Source organism: Apis florea, unplaced genomic scaffold (genome assembly GCF_048593485.1).
Source record: "Apis florea isolate Af1SG1 unplaced genomic scaffold, ASM4859348v1 contig_3493_pilon, whole genome shotgun sequence".
NCBI classification, from domain to species: Eukaryota; Metazoa; Arthropoda; class Insecta; order Hymenoptera; family Apidae; genus Apis; species Apis florea.
In genome coordinates, this window is record NW_028256772.1 from 2,261,256 (window position 1) to 2,280,611 (window position 19,356).

General features: G+C 21.4%; 2 protein-coding genes across 7 annotated transcripts; both read left to right on the forward strand.

Annotated features, from left to right (window-relative positions):
- Positions 1–273: 273 nt before the first annotated feature.
- LOC100867808 (ATP-binding cassette sub-family G member 4) lies at positions 274–12,515 on the forward strand. Of its 3 annotated transcripts, none has more exons than XM_012486356.3 (11): positions 274–469; positions 2,797–3,068; positions 5,471–5,588; positions 7,622–7,805; positions 8,392–8,537; positions 8,638–8,876; positions 9,249–9,544; positions 10,909–11,077; positions 11,153–11,409; positions 11,483–11,637; positions 11,738–12,515. In XM_012486356.3, exons 2-11 carry the CDS (start codon positions 2,894–2,896, stop codon positions 11,925–11,927), a joined length of 1,929 nt encoding a protein of 642 aa, XP_012341810.1. In that variant the 5' UTR covers positions 274–469; positions 2,797–2,893; the 3' UTR covers positions 11,928–12,515. The 3 variants fall into 3 exon arrangements, with proteins under 3 accessions (XP_012341810.1, XP_003693536.1, XP_086769082.1); XM_003693488.3 differs by lacking the exon at positions 274–469 and adding an exon at positions 1,697–1,921; XM_086912956.1 differs by lacking the exon at positions 274–469 and adding an exon at positions 2,665–2,728.
- A 1,303-nt stretch (positions 12,516–13,818) lies between these two features.
- On the forward strand, positions 13,819–18,895 carry LOC100864009 (ATP-binding cassette sub-family G member 4). 4 transcript variants are annotated; one of them, XM_086912958.1, is made up of 12 exons: positions 13,819–13,889; positions 14,386–14,631; positions 15,854–16,164; positions 16,649–16,822; positions 16,895–17,105; positions 17,216–17,323; positions 17,398–17,519; positions 17,633–17,801; positions 17,882–17,982; positions 18,059–18,214; positions 18,417–18,535; positions 18,609–18,895. In XM_086912958.1, the coding sequence occupies exons 2-12, from the start codon at positions 14,454–14,456 to the stop codon at positions 18,832–18,834; spliced, it is 1,875 nt and encodes a 624-aa protein (XP_086769084.1). In that variant the 5' UTR covers positions 13,819–13,889; positions 14,386–14,453; the 3' UTR covers positions 18,835–18,895. The 4 variants fall into 4 exon arrangements, with proteins under 4 accessions (XP_086769084.1, XP_086769086.1, XP_086769083.1 ...); XM_086912960.1 differs by having other exon boundaries at positions 13,826–13,889; positions 17,404–17,519; XM_086912957.1 differs by having other exon boundaries at positions 13,830–13,889; positions 14,398–14,631.
- The last annotated feature ends 461 nt before the right edge of the window (positions 18,896–19,356 follow it).

A 19,356-nucleotide genomic window follows, 5' to 3' on the forward strand; every position in this document is an offset into this window, starting at 1 on the left:
TTTTAATTATTTTATACATAGAAGCATAATTTATTTTGTACAAATAAAAAATGAAAATTATAATAACTTATGATGAAGTAAATATTATATATTGCATAATTTTTTGATATATGAAACTTGAATGCATCATCATAAGTTTATAAATAAACGCAATATTTATTAGATTTGCAATTTAATAACAACTGATATAGTATACATACATAGACACATACGTAGACACAAGTGAACTTTCAACACTGTGTCGAAATAAGGACACGTGCTAGGAGTGGTATTGAAGTTTCACTTATAGTTCAACATTTGAGGTATGCAATACCACAATTGCTAGTAATTTATGGTGCTTTTTAAAGAGTATATTTGTTGTTTTTCACTTAAAATCTTATAATTAGTGTGATTTATTTGATGCAATTAAATTAAAAAAAATACAATATAGTTTTATATGATAGTGCAAGATAATGTGTGATTTAAAAAGGTAAAAATATATTTAAAAAATATAGATATAAATATTTATAATAAAACAACAAATTTGTTGTATTATATTTTTTGCGATTTATATTGCACACCTGTTATTTATCACAAATTGATTTTTAAACAGGTAGATATTTTATAAACTGATATCATTTGATAAACAACTGTTCGATAGAACAAATTGTTCTTATATAGAACATATTTTATATTATATACAAAAGAGTGTTTATTTTTTCATTAATTGATTTTACAAATTTGTTAATGTTTGGATTGTTTGCTCATTACTTTAATAATGATATAAAAATATATCTATGTTCAATTATAAATTTTTAATTCGTAATAGTGAGTATTTTTATTTAGTTTATAGTGAGTTTTTTTTGTCTTAGAGACTAAGTGATTTTCTTTTTTGATAACTGCAAGATAACATTAGTCGATACTCTAGAGATAATATACATATATATAGTGATTCAGAATACACATTAAATGATCAAAGATAATTTTATTTATGTAAATTGTTTACTTTATAATCACATGTTTTTTTTTTGAATGTTTAAGTTCAGTTTTTAATTATTGTATATAAATTATTATATTAATCATTTTCATTTATATATGTATAAATGGAAAATCGAATAACTTAATTTTAAAATAAAAATTAATCGTATTTAAGATTATAATCTTTTATTAATAAGAAGATTATTTTCTTTGTAAATATGAATTATCTTTAATAGTACCAATATCGAGATGTCAATCTTCAATCTCTAAATTTTGTATTCCATGATATGAGTTTAAAAAAATTCGATTTGTTATCAGTAATTTTTATTTTAAAAATTAGATTTAATCTTTTATCTAAAAAATAAATATGATTTTTTTAAATAATGCTAAAAGATACAAAAATTAAATAATGCTAAAAGATAAAATAATTAATAATCATTCATATAAATTTTATACAAAATATATATACACAAAATTATAAATTAATTATAAATTATTTGTGAATTTAATAATAAATTCAATAAATTTTTTTTTACGTTATTTTAAAAATTATATTTATTTTTTAAATTATATGTAATTTATATTTCATCAAATGAAATAATTGTAATGCATTCGAATCGGTAAAGAAGGAATCTATATTACCAGTAAATGAACGAAACAAGATAAATTTTATCAACTAAACTTTGCTACATGTAATGTGCGCGGTTATTAAACCGCGTGGGAGGGAGAAGTATGAAGCTTTGTTTCGCCACAGAAATACAGCAGTACAGCAACGCGCCTCTGTATGCGATCAAGGAGTGTCTGTTGATGACCTCCGTTTTTACTTTTATGGTGTTGTCCTCTCGTTGTAAACTTTATATACATTTCGTGCTATATTCATCAGTACAAGAATTGTGACATAAAATATAAAAGTAGATGAAGTGTTTCTATCAAGGATTAATTATCTATTTTTTTTACCAATTGAGTGCGTGGTATATAATTACTAATAATTTTATTGATATATGCTTTTTGGCATATTATTAAAATAATTTTGATTGTTTTATTTTAAAATTTCTGTTGCAAGAATTTTTTTTATTAAAAAGTATTAAATATCCATATTCCCAAAAATTAGTATTGAATTTCCAGTGAATATTGTATGATCTACAAAAAAAACTGATTTATTTTGTATATTGTGCTCTGATCTCAGAGACACGCGTTAATAACATCAGCAGCTGATAATAAAATGAGTGTAGCGATACGGATATATTAAGAAATCTCTATATTTCAAATTTTGGCATGTGAAAATTATAACATAATAGTGTTTCTCAACTTTTACAAATTATGTATAAGTACAAATAAATTTAATCATAACATAAAAAATGTACATTAAATCTTTAAGAGTATTTATTTAAAATTTTTTATACATTTTACATTTTTATTTAACTTTTTCTTTAATTGTTTTTATTTTACGAAATATGATATTGAATAATTATTTTATTACTGATTCATATTGTATATTTCGTTATTTGCAATTCAAATGATTGATAATCAAGTATTACCAACAACTTTTTAATTATTTGTTGCTTTTTATGCTATACACGTTTGTAATATACCAATAGTCATCTATAATGACATTTAGTATCGATAAAACTGTAATTAGAATGTAATATTTTGTCGATTAAACGTGAAATAATTTGAATCTTGTTGCTTTATGTGTATAAAGTTTCATGAACACTCACGGATGTTGTGACGATTACGAAATGCAATCAATTTTTCCAGACTTTATACCAATGTATAATCTCTCTTTTTTTTTTGTGTGAATTGTTTATTGTGTTCTCATATGTGTTTTATTGTGCTTAGTGTTGATAAATTGCGTCGGCCATTAAGAAAGGAAAAGAAAGCATCATAGTGAAAAATCGTCGAATGTGAGTATCCAAGAAAGACGTAGACGAAGAAAATGGGCACGAAAGTACTCATCGAGATGCAACAACAACTGAGGCAAGTTGTGTCTAGATCCGATACTGCACCGACCAGTACAAAGAAATTAGAGGATTTAATGGATATCCATAACTCAATATTTCTAGTCTTTGAGGATATTACTTATAGCGCGAGACCATGGATTCTTTCTAGAAGTAAGTTTTTTATTAAAAATTAAATAAAATCAAATTAAATAATTTTCTTTCGTATAATAAGTTTATAGTAAATTTCATAAGAAATTTTCAGAGATACTGAAAAAGGAAAAAATTGTATTAAATATAAAGAGAAATTAGTGTGTTATTTATAGAAATTCTTATCATATAATATATAATTTATATGATATAGTATTTGGAGTTATCATTTATTTAATCCAAAGTATAATTTTAATTATTTAATAACAAAAATATTAAAATTTAACTACTACATATCATAAAAAATCAACATTATATTTATTTATAATATAAAATTTTTATAATTTAACGGAACTTATAAATATAATCAGTCTAATATTGGAATAGTAGTTTTTTAAAATTGGTTAATTTTAGTATCCATCAATCTAAAAAAAAAAAAATAATCGCTTTTAGTTAACATGAATGAATTGTATTAAATTTTGTTAATAATTCGAGTTGTTTATAATTATGGAAATTTCTATAATTGTGTTACTACACGTCATTTGTACATATATATATATATGTGTGTGTGTATTGTTATCAATGTTACAAATACACATAAGGAATATTGTAATGAAGTTGTTGTAATGAATATTATTCAAATTATAATAATGAGATATTAATGTGTTTTTTTAAAAAGTTTTTTTAAAAATTCTGTAGAAAATTTTTAAAATTTAAATTTATTTTTAAATTTCAGAATTAGTTATTTAAAATAAAAATAATTTTTAACATAAATTTCAATTCAATTTCCATTCATTAACCATTTATTTTAATTTCTAATCTAACTAATAAACAAAAAGTTTAAAAAACAAGTAATTGTGATATAATCTGATATATGTTAAACAAAACATTAATTTACTTTATTTACATAATACTTTATTTACATTATAATAATTAATTATAATCGATTTGAATAATAAATATTTATAGTGAAGAATATAGAAGAAAATTAAAAGCAAATGATAATGTCAAGCTATAAAATTTATTATATTATTTAATTTAATTCTTTATATTTGCTCTTTTTATGATAAATAATTTTAATAAATAGATATTTATAATACTTTTAAAATAAAAAAAAGAAATAATAATATATTTTATAAATAATAATTATATAAATAATATTTTAAACATATTTTATAATAAATTATATATTGTTATAAATTATATTGTTATAAATTAATTGTTGAAATGATAATATAATAAGAGTTCTTTCCTCCCTTTGAATGCTTAAGAATTCATTTCAGAGCGTACAAATATAGATTGTAAGCACACTCAGAACCCCTCCTCCATGTTATATGTACGTGAGCGACATGTGTGCCGTCCAATCGTTCTTATGAGTTTATTAACCCTGAAATAGTTAATAAACAGAAACGACACAAAAGATGATAGAATAATAAATATCATTGATGGTGCCTTTAAAAAGAACAAGAAGAGAGTCAAGAAAGAGCTAACTCGTCTGTGACAAATTCAATAAGATCTTCATTACATTGCGGTCAATGATACAAAGAGCATCTTTCATTTTTGTTCTCGTTATAGTTTTTTTAACATAATAAAGTCTATGTTAATATATCATTTTAAAAAAATAATTTATTAATATTATTAGAAAATTATATATATATATATTTCTATTATTAGTTTTATAATATACTACTCGCTATACCTTCTTTTTTATTTCAAACCATTTCCTTCGATTTTACTTACTTTCTAGTGAAAACGATTAGTGTTCATGAACAACGTGTAGTGGTCATATTTGTAAATATTAAAAAATATAATATTATACAGATTTCATATGATATAAGAAAAAGAAGAACGAAATAATTCTATTATAAAGTAGAAATTATAATTTATCTATTATTAATAATTAATAATTTACATAAATAAGCAGTTTATTTTTAAAATTTATTAATATGCAAATTAAATTGCGATCTTAACTTTTTATATCATTGATTTATAGAAAGAATTAAATACAAATATATATTTTTGAAACAACATAAAAAAAATGCACGCATATGCATACTATACATATTATAAAGTGAAAGTATGAAATATATGTATAGTATTCGTAAAAAATATTATAGCAGATTATGAATAAAATTTTTTTTCTTTTTTTTCTTCTTATTCTTATTGGAACATTTTATTTATGATATACGCTATAGAACAGAAAAATAAAATTTTAACAAAAAAATGTTACAAACCTATTAATATATTCATATCAATATATTATTATTTAAATTATTTATTACTTATTTGTTTATTATATTATATATATAATTATATATTTATTATATTATATTATTTAAATTTTCAATGATACTGTATTATTTTTAATGGATATCATTTAACAATTTATATTTTTTAGAAAATATTTACATTAATGTTTGTTTCAGGGAAGACTGAATTATTGAAAAATGTGAGTGGCGAATTCAGAGCCGGCGAACTCACAGCAATTATGGGATTATCTGGTGCTGGAAAATCCACATTGATGGATGTTTTAACAGGTTTTACGTTAGTAGATTTCTTGCAATTTTTTTTATTTATAATTACTAGCATTAATATTTATAGAAAAATTTTTGATAAATTAAACTTGATACTTTATAATAATCTTCAACATAATATCATTAAAGAATCGTAGTATATATTTATATAATTAAATTTATTCTTTAATAAAATATCACATTTTTTATTATATATATATATATATTTGAAAGATTATGTATATATATATTTTTTTTTAATCAATTCATAAAATTATTTAGAAAATTTAATATAGTTTAATGTAATCCTTTGGTGTTAATCTATAATACTATTATTTATCTGAACTTTTTATATTAAAGATAATTTTAATGCTATTTTTAATGTACAATATACATGATTATATACGAACAATAATTTTATGTAGTTAGATGAATTTAAAATGGTTATTAGTATATTTTAAAATATTGTTTAAACAAAAATATAATAAATGGAGAAGATTCTTCTTTAAATAATTTTGCTACATATTTCTCTACTAGTAGCATCGATATCGTTGATATTAGACTATACGTTATGAACATTTGGTATAATGTTACGTTGGCACAATTATTATATTATGCGTCATTATCACATTGCACTAGTTCTAGTAACGTGAAATAATTGCCAATTGTAAAACTTGAGTACTCGTATATTCTGTAGAAACATTCTATTTTCAGAAGATCTCGAAATATCAAATATCATTGATCTATATTTTTTAATATTATGTTATTTCATAAAATAAATAATTGATCTTATATTAACTATTGACTTTATTGTATGTGTATGACTTTACATCAAATTGAATTATTTGAATATTTATATATATATATAATTTATTATTAATATTTCAATATTTTCAAAAAATTTACTTATAATTATTAATTATTTTTATTTATTCTTATACATATCAATTATTCATATTTATTAATATAATAAAAAATAATTTGAAACACCAAATTATATGAAAATGTGTTAATGTAATAAATGTTGAAAACTTAATCAGCCATATTATATTTCATTATTCGATCAAACACAATCTATATTTCCGTTCAATGTATCGAAGTTCAATTGCAATGTTCATTAGTAGCAATACATTTATGAGCGATAAACTTACCAAGAAAGAAAGAAGTCATTTACTTTGTGAAAGAATGATAAATATTGCAGTTAGCAATACATTTCAGTTCTATTAACAAGAAATGTTTATATATTTTTTTCTTTTGTTACCATAAAAATTTATAAAAATGGAATTTATATTATACAAAAGATATATTACACAAAATTATATTATACAAAAGTGATAATCATTTTTATGTTTATTATTTTTACATTTTTATGTTTTATTATTATTTTTATATTATTTTTTTGTTTAAACCATAATATTTAATAGAAAATTTAAATGATATCATTCTTAAATCATAATAAATCGACATCATTTAATACCTTTCTTTGCCACTTATTTACATTAGCTATCAATTTCAATAATACAATCTATAATAAAAGAAATTTAAGACAGGTCATATATAATTTTTAAATATAATAATTCTATAATAAAATAATATTCTATAATTCTATAATAATACAATATTCATATTATTATTTTTTATAAATAAAAAATTATAATCTTAAACGGATAAAAAATAATAAAAAATTTAGGAAATTATAGAATTACTTAGATTTTACAACATTTTTATTTTTGTCGTTGTTAATTAAAAATATATATCATCTCGCATGGTTTATATATCTTAGATATTTGTTAGATATTGATTGTAATATATATATATATATATTCACAATCTGTGTAATATTTTAAATAAATTGATTAACTAATATTATTAAATTGCTATTTTATATTATCGTTGTACTTTACTGGACTACATAAAGTAAACCGGTTGTAACCATTGTTCCATTTTGAATTAATTTTTTATCACAAGAAAAAGGAAGGAAAGAAGTAAAGAGAAGATGAAAACTGAAAATGCGTAAGAAATTATCAAACTTAAAATGAATAATTGGTTTTGGACCATTTACAGAACGGCTGGTGTAACCGGGAATATCATGGTCAATTCAAAAACTAGGAATCTCAATGAATTTCGAAGATTGTCTGCATATATAATGCAAAATGACAATTTGCAGCCATTGTTGACCGTGCAAGAAGCAATGAATGTTGCCGCAGAACTAAAACTTACTACAAGTCACCAGCAAAAAAAACAAAAGGTATCATCATTCATCAATTAAATTATCTTCGTTATTCATCCATATAATATATTTAATATATTTTTTCAAAGAACTATATTTAATTATAGTTTCACAATACCGGAAATAATTGAAAAATTATTTAGTAATGAGTTTATTGTTTATAGTTTTTTTGTATTTGAATGGACATTCAAAATCAAAATACTTCTTACTGCTTATATATAAATAAAAATCATATCTAAAGAAAAAATCAATAGGTTTTTGGTTTTTAAAAGTTTAGATAAAGAAAATTTTGTTGTTTTGTTCTTTAAGATTAAATTTTTGTTAAAGAATAATAATTTTTCTTTATCTAAACTTTTAAAAACCAAAAACCTATTGATTTTTTCTTTAGATATGATTTTTATTTATTTTTTTATTCGACTTCTATGAATTCAAATAAAATTGGAATTTAAAAAAAACTTACACTTAAAAAAAAAGTTGAATAAGTTTTCATTTTACTTAATAAAACTTTATATTTGAAAAACTTAAATGAATTAAATTTTATAGCAGGTATATCTATCTATCTCTCATTTATTGATAGTTTTTTTTAAAATAAACACATTTTCAGATCGATCAGATTTTGGTTACAATGAGTCTCGACACATGTCGTCACACACGAACAGGACAACTCAGCGGCGGAGAAAGAAAAAGATTAGCTATTGCCTTAGAATTAATTAATAGTCCACCAATTCTATTTCTCGATGAACCCACTAGGTAGATAAGTATATCTATCTAATTATTAAATTTTAATATTTTTTCTTAAAAAAAAAAAAATATTAAAAATAGCGATTTTATAACTCAATATTTATTGTAGCGGACTTGATAGCGTTACCTCAAAATATTGCATAACGTTATTAAAACAGTTAGCAAAAGCAGGACAAACAGTGATTTGCTCTATTCATCAACCTAGTGCTTCGCTCTTAAACATGATCGATCATCTTTACGTGGTGGCAGACGGAAATTGTGTCTATAGTGGTAGCACACAGAATTTAGTACCTTATTTGAGCAGCCTCGGTTTGCAATGTCCAACTCATTATAATCCGGCTGATTATCGTAAGTAAATGGGAAATTGGTTATACTTAAACATTGTATCATTTCCTTATCATTTTTGATATGTTGTCTATAATGATATGTACAAATAAAAAGATAATATTGTCTTTTAAAAAGAAAAGAAAATGTTACAAAAGAAAGAAATGTGGATTATTTCTATATTATATTATTATATTATATATTATATTATTTTTATACGATATATATATTGAAAACAAGTATTCTGCTAGTTAGATGTAATATATACGTACGAAAATTTGTGAATTATCATAAGAAAATTACTATAAAATATTCATTAGCGTTTTTTTTTTAAATCAGTGTAAAAATTAATAATGATTAAATTCAAATATGTCTAAGAAAAAAATATTTTTCTAGTAATGGAAATCTGCAATGGAGATTACGGCAAATATGTACCAGAAATGATAAATGCTATCGAGAATGGGAAAAATAATGCATGGAGGTCAACCAGCAATGTAACCAATGTCAATCATCAGGAGGAAGTGATTGCTTTGAACGTGACGGCTTCATTTCAAGCACTTCGACAACGATCTCCGGTAGAGATACAGCACGTTCATACTCGACATAAAGGATCTCCTGATTATGCCACTAATTTTTGGAAACAATTAATCATTTTGCTTAAAAGAAATGCAATCAGACTTTCAAGAGATAAGGTAATAGATATTTTGTATTTGGAATAGAAAATTTATTTATAATTTAAATTTGTATAATTATATTTATAATTATATTTCTATAATTTTAAATTATGTCATTATAAAAAAATTTATATATAGTTCAATTTACAATTGTTAAATACAAAAGAAACTGATATGCTTATTAAGATATTTATAGATTCATTTCATTTTGATCGTCTCTATTTATTGATATGTGTGCAGACGAGTCGCATATGAATAAAAATAGATGCACGATTGGTCGGTGACGCCTTCGTATATTCGATACGGAAGTGTACAATAATAATAAAACCAGCTCTATTTGTGAGATTCATAGATTACTGAGACGACGTTTATTAGATGATAAGACTTGTAAAAGGGTCCGTTGTAATATTACTTTCTTTGAGTTAAATTATATAATTTGATTACAATGTTTCAATCAAATTTAAAAAAAATTATAATTGGAATAATAATATAAAAAAGTCTTGAATTATATATTATATAATTCAAGAAATTGAAATAAATAATCAATAATTCTATAGAAATTTGATATAAGAAAAATTTATGATCAATAACAAGTAATATAAACCATCAAGGTACGATTGACCTTGACCAAAGTATGATGTATCAAATAATTACGCGAGAGAGAGAGAGACAGACAGAGAAAGAGAGAGAGATCGGATACATTTATAATAAAACAATTTATAATTTTTAACAAATATTTCAGTACTCACCAAAAAATGTCCAATAAAGATTCTACGATTTCTTATCATAAAATCGACTTTTATCATTTACAAACATTCAATATCGTGTTTCTTCAATGTATTGAATGTAAACAAAAGGATTCATTCAGAAGTAAGTACAAAGTCACACAAAATTATTACTAACAACAACAAAAATTATTTCAGAGATATAGATTCAAATGAAATAAAAACCATTGGTAGGGTAGTCACATACAAAATGCATATTTCTACATTCGAATAATAAATAGAAATTGTTAAAACAAATAACTCGAAAATAATGCTTTCTACATTGAACAAATAAAGAAATATTGAAAATTTGTATTTTATTTGCATTTATGAAATAATCTCTATTAATATTAATAATCTTGTGTTGACAACCTTGAGCTATATAATCAATTCTTCTGTTTACATTCAATGTATTGTAAAAAAAACTCACTCACGATATCGATTGTTTTTAAATGATAAAACTTTTATTTCAAAAGAATTAATTGTAGAATGATGAGATTTTTTTTATTTTTTGGTACTATAAAAAAAGCTTGGATTTTTTTTTTTTAAAACCTTCAAATATCTTTTACATGTCTTTAAAAAGTAAAACAAATTTAAATTTTGATCTTTTTTTTGTAGGTATTAACATTTACTCGACTTTCGATGCATTTTATAATTGCCCTGATCGTTGGAGTGATTTATTTTAAAGTTGGTCAAGATGCTGTATATGTGTTGGATAATTTCAATCTTTTATTTTTCAATATAATGTTTCTAATGTTCAGTGCATTTAGTGCAACGGTAACAACGTGTAAGTAATTGTATTTTAAGTAATTGTTGTCTAGATTAGATAATAACAAATTATAATATCATGATATTATTATAGTTCCCTCGGAGCTACCAATCATTATGAGAGAACATTTTAATCGTTGGTATAAGTTACACTCTTTTTATCTTGCTAACAAATTAGCTGATATTCCTATTCAATTCACAGCCATTTCTTTGTACATTCTCATTGTATATTATATGAGTGATCAATTATTAGAACTTCAACGATTTTGTCTTTACACACTGATGTGTTTCGCTGTTAGTATAGTTGCGCAAACGTTTGGTCTTTTAATTGGAACAGGAATGAAAGTACAGGTTCGTATAAAAATACATTTCTTTAAAATTATCTGTTTGTCATATTTTATTTCATTATTTTTTTTTTTTTCAGCACGGTATGATATTTGGACCACTTACAATTCTTCCGTTTTTAATATTTAGTGGATTCTTTGTTCAATTCAGAGATGCTCATCCATACTTAAGATGGTTATTCCATTTATCGTTTCTTAAATATGGTTTCGAGGGTGTAATGATTGCTATTTATGGGTAAAATAATTTTTATAATAAAATATACTATTTAACTTTTCAATATGCATACTATTTTTTTATTATTTATTTGTAATATAATTTTTTTATATAATTTCAGTTATGACAGACCAAAACTTTCTTGTTCGGATGTTTATTGCCATTTTGCAATACCAGAAACACTCTTGAATGCTGTAGATATGAAACAAGCTAATTACTGGTTTTGTTTAATCGTATTGGTCGCTTTGTACGTTATGTTAGACATAGGAACATACACATTATTGAAATTGAAGTTAGAAAAACGTGTATGAAAAAAAATTTAAATTAATCAGTGAAATATCAATGAATTTTTTTTTACAATCGTGCTGTGTTCAGTGTAAATAGAACAATATATATAAACAAATTATTGTTGAAGACTGATTTGCTTTTAAAATTTCTATATAAAAAAAGAAAAAATTTATAAAAAATATTTACTAAAAAAAAAAAAAAATTAAATTTGCATTTAATGAAACTTTTATTATGAAAAACAAAATAATAGATAATTATTTATGTAGTATAATTATGCAAATGATTTTTTTGAGATGCGTATCGGAATAAAAATAACAATTTTGTTATCACAAGATAATAATTATCATAAATCAACGATATCTTTTTAGTACTATATTTCGATGATAACAACAAATTTTTTGTATAAATTATTTTCGTTTAAAATATAATATATATAGATAATATCTATTAAAGAATAATTAATTTTTCGTACATCTCATGTTCATTTCATATTCATAAATCTATAATATATAAATATAAATAAAGAAAAAATAAAAATTTTATGTAATCTTATTATAAAAAAATTAATATGTATTTTTCATAAAAAATATAATACTAAAGAATTAAGTATATTTCTTTATTTTTAATTTGTATTTAAATTCATATCATTTATCTATTAAATAACTAATTTTTGATTTTCAAAATATTGCTCAATTTTGATAAATTAAAAAAAATTTTTTTTTAATTTAATATTTTAAAATTTTTTTATTTCGAAATAAAATTTAAAAAATTTATTTATAAAAAAAATTATTTCTTTATAAAACTTTACAATACTAATATCATAATATAAGTATTTTAATAAATTATTTTAATAAATTGAGATTTAAATATTGTATAATAAATATAAATTGTTTAAATATTCTATAACAAATTATTAAAATTTTTCCCTATTTTGCATTTCTGATGATAATTTAAAATAAAATTAAAATTATTTTAATTTAAAATTTTTGTAGATCTAAAATTTTGTAATAAATTTATCTTCATAATAATTTTAATGATATGTTATTAAGAACATTATTTTGAGCAATTTTTTTCTTTACATATAATTGTTTTAATTTTCATGATATTTTATATTTGTAAAAAATTTTAGATATTATGCGATTAATATAATTATGTTAATTATAATTAAAAAATTACGTTTGAACAATTTTATCTTCTATTCTTTATCGTACTCCTATGTTTTTATCTTCTATCGTTTATTATACTTGTTTTTTATCGTGCTGCATATTATTTATATAAATTATAAACAAAAGAGGAGATTCTCAATTTTTAAGTAAAGAAATTATTTTTATGTTTAACAGTTATATTTTAATGTAGCTTAATAAAAATTCGATAAAAAATAATCTAAGTTCTAAAATGAAAATTCGATTAATTTTTAAATCAGTTTTAATATTAATAAATCAAAATGTATTCTTCATGAAATTTATTTTAACTATATCTAAAGATTGATATAGTTTATACAAATAATGCAGAGAATAAATAATATGATAAAAGATCATGAAACATTTTATTATTATGGATATATATGTGTATATATAACAAAATTTAATATATATTTATACGAAGAAAAGTTGCTTAAAATAATATCTTAACAATATATTTCAAGATTATTAAAAGTCAGTAGGAAGATATTTTTTCGACAAATCTAATTTTATCAATTCTATATCAACCAATTAAATTAATTATTATATCGATTGTATATTCAAATATATTAGAAATAATATTTGATTGAATAATATTTTCTAATTTTTAAAAACGATATTTAGAAAACACACACACACACACACACACACATATATATATTATAATAGACAAAGTATAATTCAAAATCAAACGGAATTGGACCATTCTAAGCGGACAATTGTACGGCCCTGCAATATAGAGTTAATCGGTCATCGCAGTCGTTGCAATGAATTCGTGCATATCGTATGTTTCTGTGTTCGTCGGTAAGTAAATAATGTTCTTGCTAAATAAAAATAGCAAACAAAATATAAAAAAAACATCACTTTTTTCATTTCACATTTCTTTTTATAATATATAATCATTTCGATATGAATTCTAATAAATGATATTTTGAATTTTTATTTTTTTGTTTGCTATTAGGTTTATGAATTCCTTATCAGTTGGAAATCTACTATGCATAAAATGTCAAACTATCAACAATGAATTCAAAATTACAATTCATTAAATATATCTTAAAAATTAAAAAATAGTAATGTTATACTTTAAAATATTTCGGAATTTAAATTTATTGAAAATATAAATATGATAATAGCAACAATTTCTAATGGAATAGAATTTTAAATATTTGAATATAAATCTTCTCTTCAAGTAAAAAAAAATATATTTCGTCATTAAATTTCAATATATCAAAGTGCATCACTCATAATTATATTTTGAATGATAACATAATGCAACATACGTAAATATTCATTGTCGTAGATTAAATTTCAGTGGTTTAGCTTGACGATTAGTTTAAATATTTAATAATCAACAAGCGTAGTAATTTAATGATGGAAGAGCATCACTATGATACAATCGTTGATTCAACAATAAAAATGATCGACAAGGAAAGATGCACCATTCAATTGAGAGACGATCAGAATTTTTTGAATCCAAACAACCAACCAATTACTAAAATGTACATTGAGTTTAATAATCTCTCATACACGGTCCATTCCAATAAAGGCAAGTACTTTCATTTTTATAAAGAAAGTGGAACAGCTATACTATTCGAGAAAAGAAGATGAATTTATTTATCGGCAAATGAAAAAAAATATTTATTTTGCTTCATTAGCATTACTTTCAGATTATTAGAAACTTTTTAATAAAAAAATTTTAAAAAATATTTTAAAATTATAGTAAGATTATTTATATTTTAATGAAGAATTATGATAATCAAAATTGTGAAATTTCATCGTATATTTTTTTACGATGTATTTTTTACTTGACAGTTATTAATCGCTTTCTATATTGTTTATCGAATATCTAGATTTATATTCGATAAATAATATAAATATTCAAGTTTATAAATTAAAATTTGAATTACAAAAATTCAAAACTATATAAAAATGTAAAAATATTACATAATAAATATTCAAGTTGAATTTAAAAATTTAAAAATTGAATTTTAGCTTTCAATATTAAAAAATATTGAATATTATTTTATACGCTTTTTATTTCTCTTTTTTTAAATGATATTTCTTTTTGCTTATTTTTTACTACATGTTTTGATGATTTTCGTTTATTTTAATCCATTATTTATACAGATTATTATAATATAAATTAATAATAATTATTTTATATAAATTATAATAATTATTTATATATAATATAAATTAGTAATAATTATTTTCATTGATTTACATTACATTACAAACAGCGTATACTATTTGTATAATCATAAATACGATAATGAATATATTAAAGTAAAAAATAGCAGATGTCAAAGTCGAAGATATATAATTTAAAAATCAATAAGAAAATGAGCTAGTATTAGTATTACTATAATGTATTAGTATTAGTAAATTTATCTTTTTAATTAAAAGATAATTTTTTTATTATTATTTTATAAATGATAAAATAGTAAAAATATAACAAAAAATAATAAGAAAGAATTATTAAGAGTTACTAATATTTTCAAAAATAATTTATGCATAAAATATAAATTATTTTTTATATTAAACATTTTATAGTAAATGTTTTAAGAATTAATATAATATATATATTATTTGGACGAAGTAAATAAAATTTAAAAAATATTGGAAATTCTAAAGGTTAAAATAATTCACAAAAATATTGATATTCAAAAATATGCAAAAATATTTTTTGAAGTTTCTCGATAATTGTCAAATAAGTTTCAAAAAATATATCTATATTATTCATTTATTTAAATTTCCTTTTTTTATAGGAAAATCAAAGAAGATATTAGAAAATGTGACAGGATATTTTCGTCCCGAAAGATTAATGGCGATTATTGGTCCTTCTGGTGCAGGAAAGACTACGTTATTACGTACTATATGTTCTTTGAAAACCACTAATGTCGAAGGTTCGATTATCGTTAACGGTAAAAAATGGAATGGTAGTGTTTTTCGAAAACAAACATGTTTCCTGCCACAAGAATTTGTTCTATTACCTTTGCTTACTGCGAAAGAAACATTATATATTGCAGCACGTTTGAAAATTAAAAATATTCATGAACCATATGCCATTAATCTGATTGTAGGTTTAATTTTAATTTAAATTTTTCTAGAAATTGTATAATGAAAATTTTTGTTTGGATAGAGAAAAAAATTTGTTGAGATATTTTATAAGAAAGATTTACAGATTAAAAATCGTAAAATTGAAATTAAAATTCCAAATTTTTTAAATTTAAAAAATTTACTTAAGAATAGATTTAAATAATATAAGAAACAAAGATAACAAATTATATATATATATATATATATATATATATATATTATATTTATTTTTATTTTTCGTAATTTTTGATCTTATGATATTGCAATTTTATGTTTAAATATTAATTTAATGCAAAAGCAATAAATTTTAATACTTATTTCATATATTATAGTCATATTATATATATGTATATTTATATGTGTAAGTGTATATGTATATATACACTTTCTAATTTTCTAGAATCAACTTTCCAAAGATGATTCAAAAATATATTGACATCTTTTTTATGAATTTAATGTTATAGATAATGGAAATAGCGGAAAACTTAAATTTAACAAATTGTTTAAATACTTTAGTAAAAAATCTAAGCGGTGGAGAACATAAAAGATTGTCAATCGGGATAGAAATAATTACAAAACCATCTGTTATATTATTAGATGAACCAACTAGCGGACTTGATAGTACATCCTCGTATCAGGTCTATTAATTATACACGTCTAATAATTTTAAAGAAAAATTTATGAAATGATTTATCGAATTTTTCAAATAGGTAATCGAATTATTGCATAAAATAGCAAGAGGAGGTTGTACCATTGTTTGTGCAATTCATCAACCCAGCAGTCGCATAATATCACAATTTGATGATTTATTACTTATACATAATGGAATTTCCTTCTATTGTGGACCTTGGAACGATGTTTTTTGTACCTTTAGCGAAGCAGGTTATCTGTGTCCTCAATTTTATAATATCTCTGAATTTAGTAAGTAATAATATATTTTAATAATTAATAATATTAGAATTATATATAACATATATTAATATAAATAATATTAATATTAGAATTATTTGATATTTTTAATTTTTTTACAGTTCTAGAAGTAGTGATAGGCGAAAGAAGTGGTGATTTAAATAATCTACGCAAAATTAGTCATGATAAATATTTAAAATGGAAGATATGTTTCCAACATTCTATTATAAGTAATTATATTTTAATTTAAATTTATATTTACACAATTTAACAATTATAAAGTATAATAGAAATCATATTTTAGCAACAGATGTTACACCGAATACTTCGAAATTGAATATTATCAACAAATCGAAATTATATTTTATCTGGAACGAACAAAAGATTTTATTATTGAGAGCAATAATTTGTATTAAAAGAGACAATGTTAGTTGTTACATCAAAAGTTAAATATGATCAAATGTCATATTTTTTGATCAAATATGAATTTGATTTCCTTTATATTTCATTTTTGTATATAATATTTTGTTTTTTTATAGACTTTAACAAAATTAAGATTTGCAGCTCATGTAATAGTAGCTTTTCTACTAGGTGTAGTTTTTTATGATTCCGGAACTAATGCTAATAAGGCTAAAAGCAATATAGCTTGTATATTTTTCGTCTTACTGTTTTTATATTTTGCAAATTCCATGCCGGCTGTGCAAATGTGTAAGTTAAATATTTATTAACACTGTTTTTACAATATTTAAATATTTGATTGATTCAACATTAATCTTCGTTATTTTCAGTTCCTGTAGAAACTGCTGTTTTCTTACGAGAATATTTAAATAATTGGTATCGTTTAAAATCTTATTTTTTGGTGAAAGTTTTATCAGATTTACCATTACAAGTATGAAGAAATAATAATGTTAATGTCTTTTCAAAAAAAAAAGAAATCATTTTAAATATAATAATAATCTTTTTAGATTATCATACCTTCAGTGTTCATCATTATTACATATTACATGACTGGTCAACCAATGGAATTCAATAGATTTTTACATACTTGGTTGATTTGTATTTTAATAACAATTCTTGGACAATCATCGGGAATGCTCGTTGGTGCTGCATTCGATACGCAAGTAATAAATAATTTAAATTATTGATTTTATAATGTCATTTTATAGGTCATTGACGTTTGTTGAAATAATAATACATTACATTATATATATCATACTAATTCATATATCGTAAATAAATTTATATATTTCATGTAATTTAATAACAATATGATTTATACGCTTTGTAAAATAGCGTACTAAGAAAATTAATTTATATTTTCAGTTGGGTACGTTCTTAATCCCTGCCTTCAATATGCCAATGATACTATTTGCCGGATTTTTCTTGAAACTTAGCGAGGTGGTATCATTTCTTCGACCTTTATGTGCCATTAGTTTTTTTAGGTATATTAATTACTAAAGATTTGTTATTTTTATATAAAATTAATTATACAACAAAATTATTTTTCACATATAGATATGCATTTGAAGGTATTTTGCAAGCAATTTATGACGGAAATAGAGAAAAATTGCAATGTTATGAAATCTATTGTCATTTACGTTCGCCTAAAAAAATTCTGGAAGAAATGGATATGCCTACAATTTCATATTACACAATTATATTAAGTTTATGTCTTTGGATATCATGTTTACAAATTATAACATATTTAATACTTAAATGGAAAACACACAAAGCTAAATAATGATGTACATTTATTTTTTCACGTTTTTAATATTTATATTAAAAAAAATGATTTATTAATATTAATATTTTTATATATTCCTATTTTAATATTGTTACATTGATAAATTTTCAAATTTCACAAAAGATTAAAAGAAAAGAAATAACATGAGACATAATAAAATACATGTTTTTACTTTTTAATAAAAAATATTTATATACATAAAAAATATATATACATAAGAAGGTACATAAGCATTTATAAATGATTATCTATTTATATATTTTATTTTGCTGTAGAAATATATATTATTTATATTTTCTTTTATACTTCTCTATGTTATGAAATTTATATGATAAAATATTAAGATTTTAGTATTCATAGAGAATTATAAAATAACTAGATATTAATATGTAATTACATAATTCAATTTTATTTAATCATAATTTTTTTATTCACATCTACTTGATGCGATATGATCCAATTTATATACGTAATTATTTCAATTAAGAAAATAGATGTATTATATTTTGATTAGAAGTT

What these genes read in the sequence shown, in the direction of transcription:
- LOC100867808 (XM_012486356.3), top strand. Translation starts at nt 2,894, where the DNA reads ATGGGCACGAAAGTACTCATCGAGATGCAACAACAACTGAGGCAAGTT. An exon ending in GAACAGGAATGAAAGTACAG is followed by an intron (nt 11,410 to 11,482) that starts GTTCGTATAAAA and finishes TTTTTTTTTCAG; the next exon opens with CACGGTATGATATTTGGACC. An exon ending in GTAATGATTGCTATTTATGG is followed by an intron (nt 11,638 to 11,737) that starts GTAAAATAATTT and finishes ATATAATTTCAG; the next exon opens with TTATGACAGACCAAAACTTT.
- LOC100864009 (XM_086912958.1), top strand. Translation starts at nt 14,454, where the DNA reads ATGATGGAAGAGCATCACTATGATACAATCGTTGATTCAACAATAAAA. An exon ending in ATAGTACATCCTCGTATCAG is followed by an intron (nt 16,823 to 16,894) that starts GTCTATTAATTA and finishes TTTTTCAAATAG; the next exon opens with GTAATCGAATTATTGCATAA. An exon ending in TATCAGATTTACCATTACAA is followed by an intron (nt 17,983 to 18,058) that starts GTATGAAGAAAT and finishes TAATCTTTTTAG; the next exon opens with ATTATCATACCTTCAGTGTT.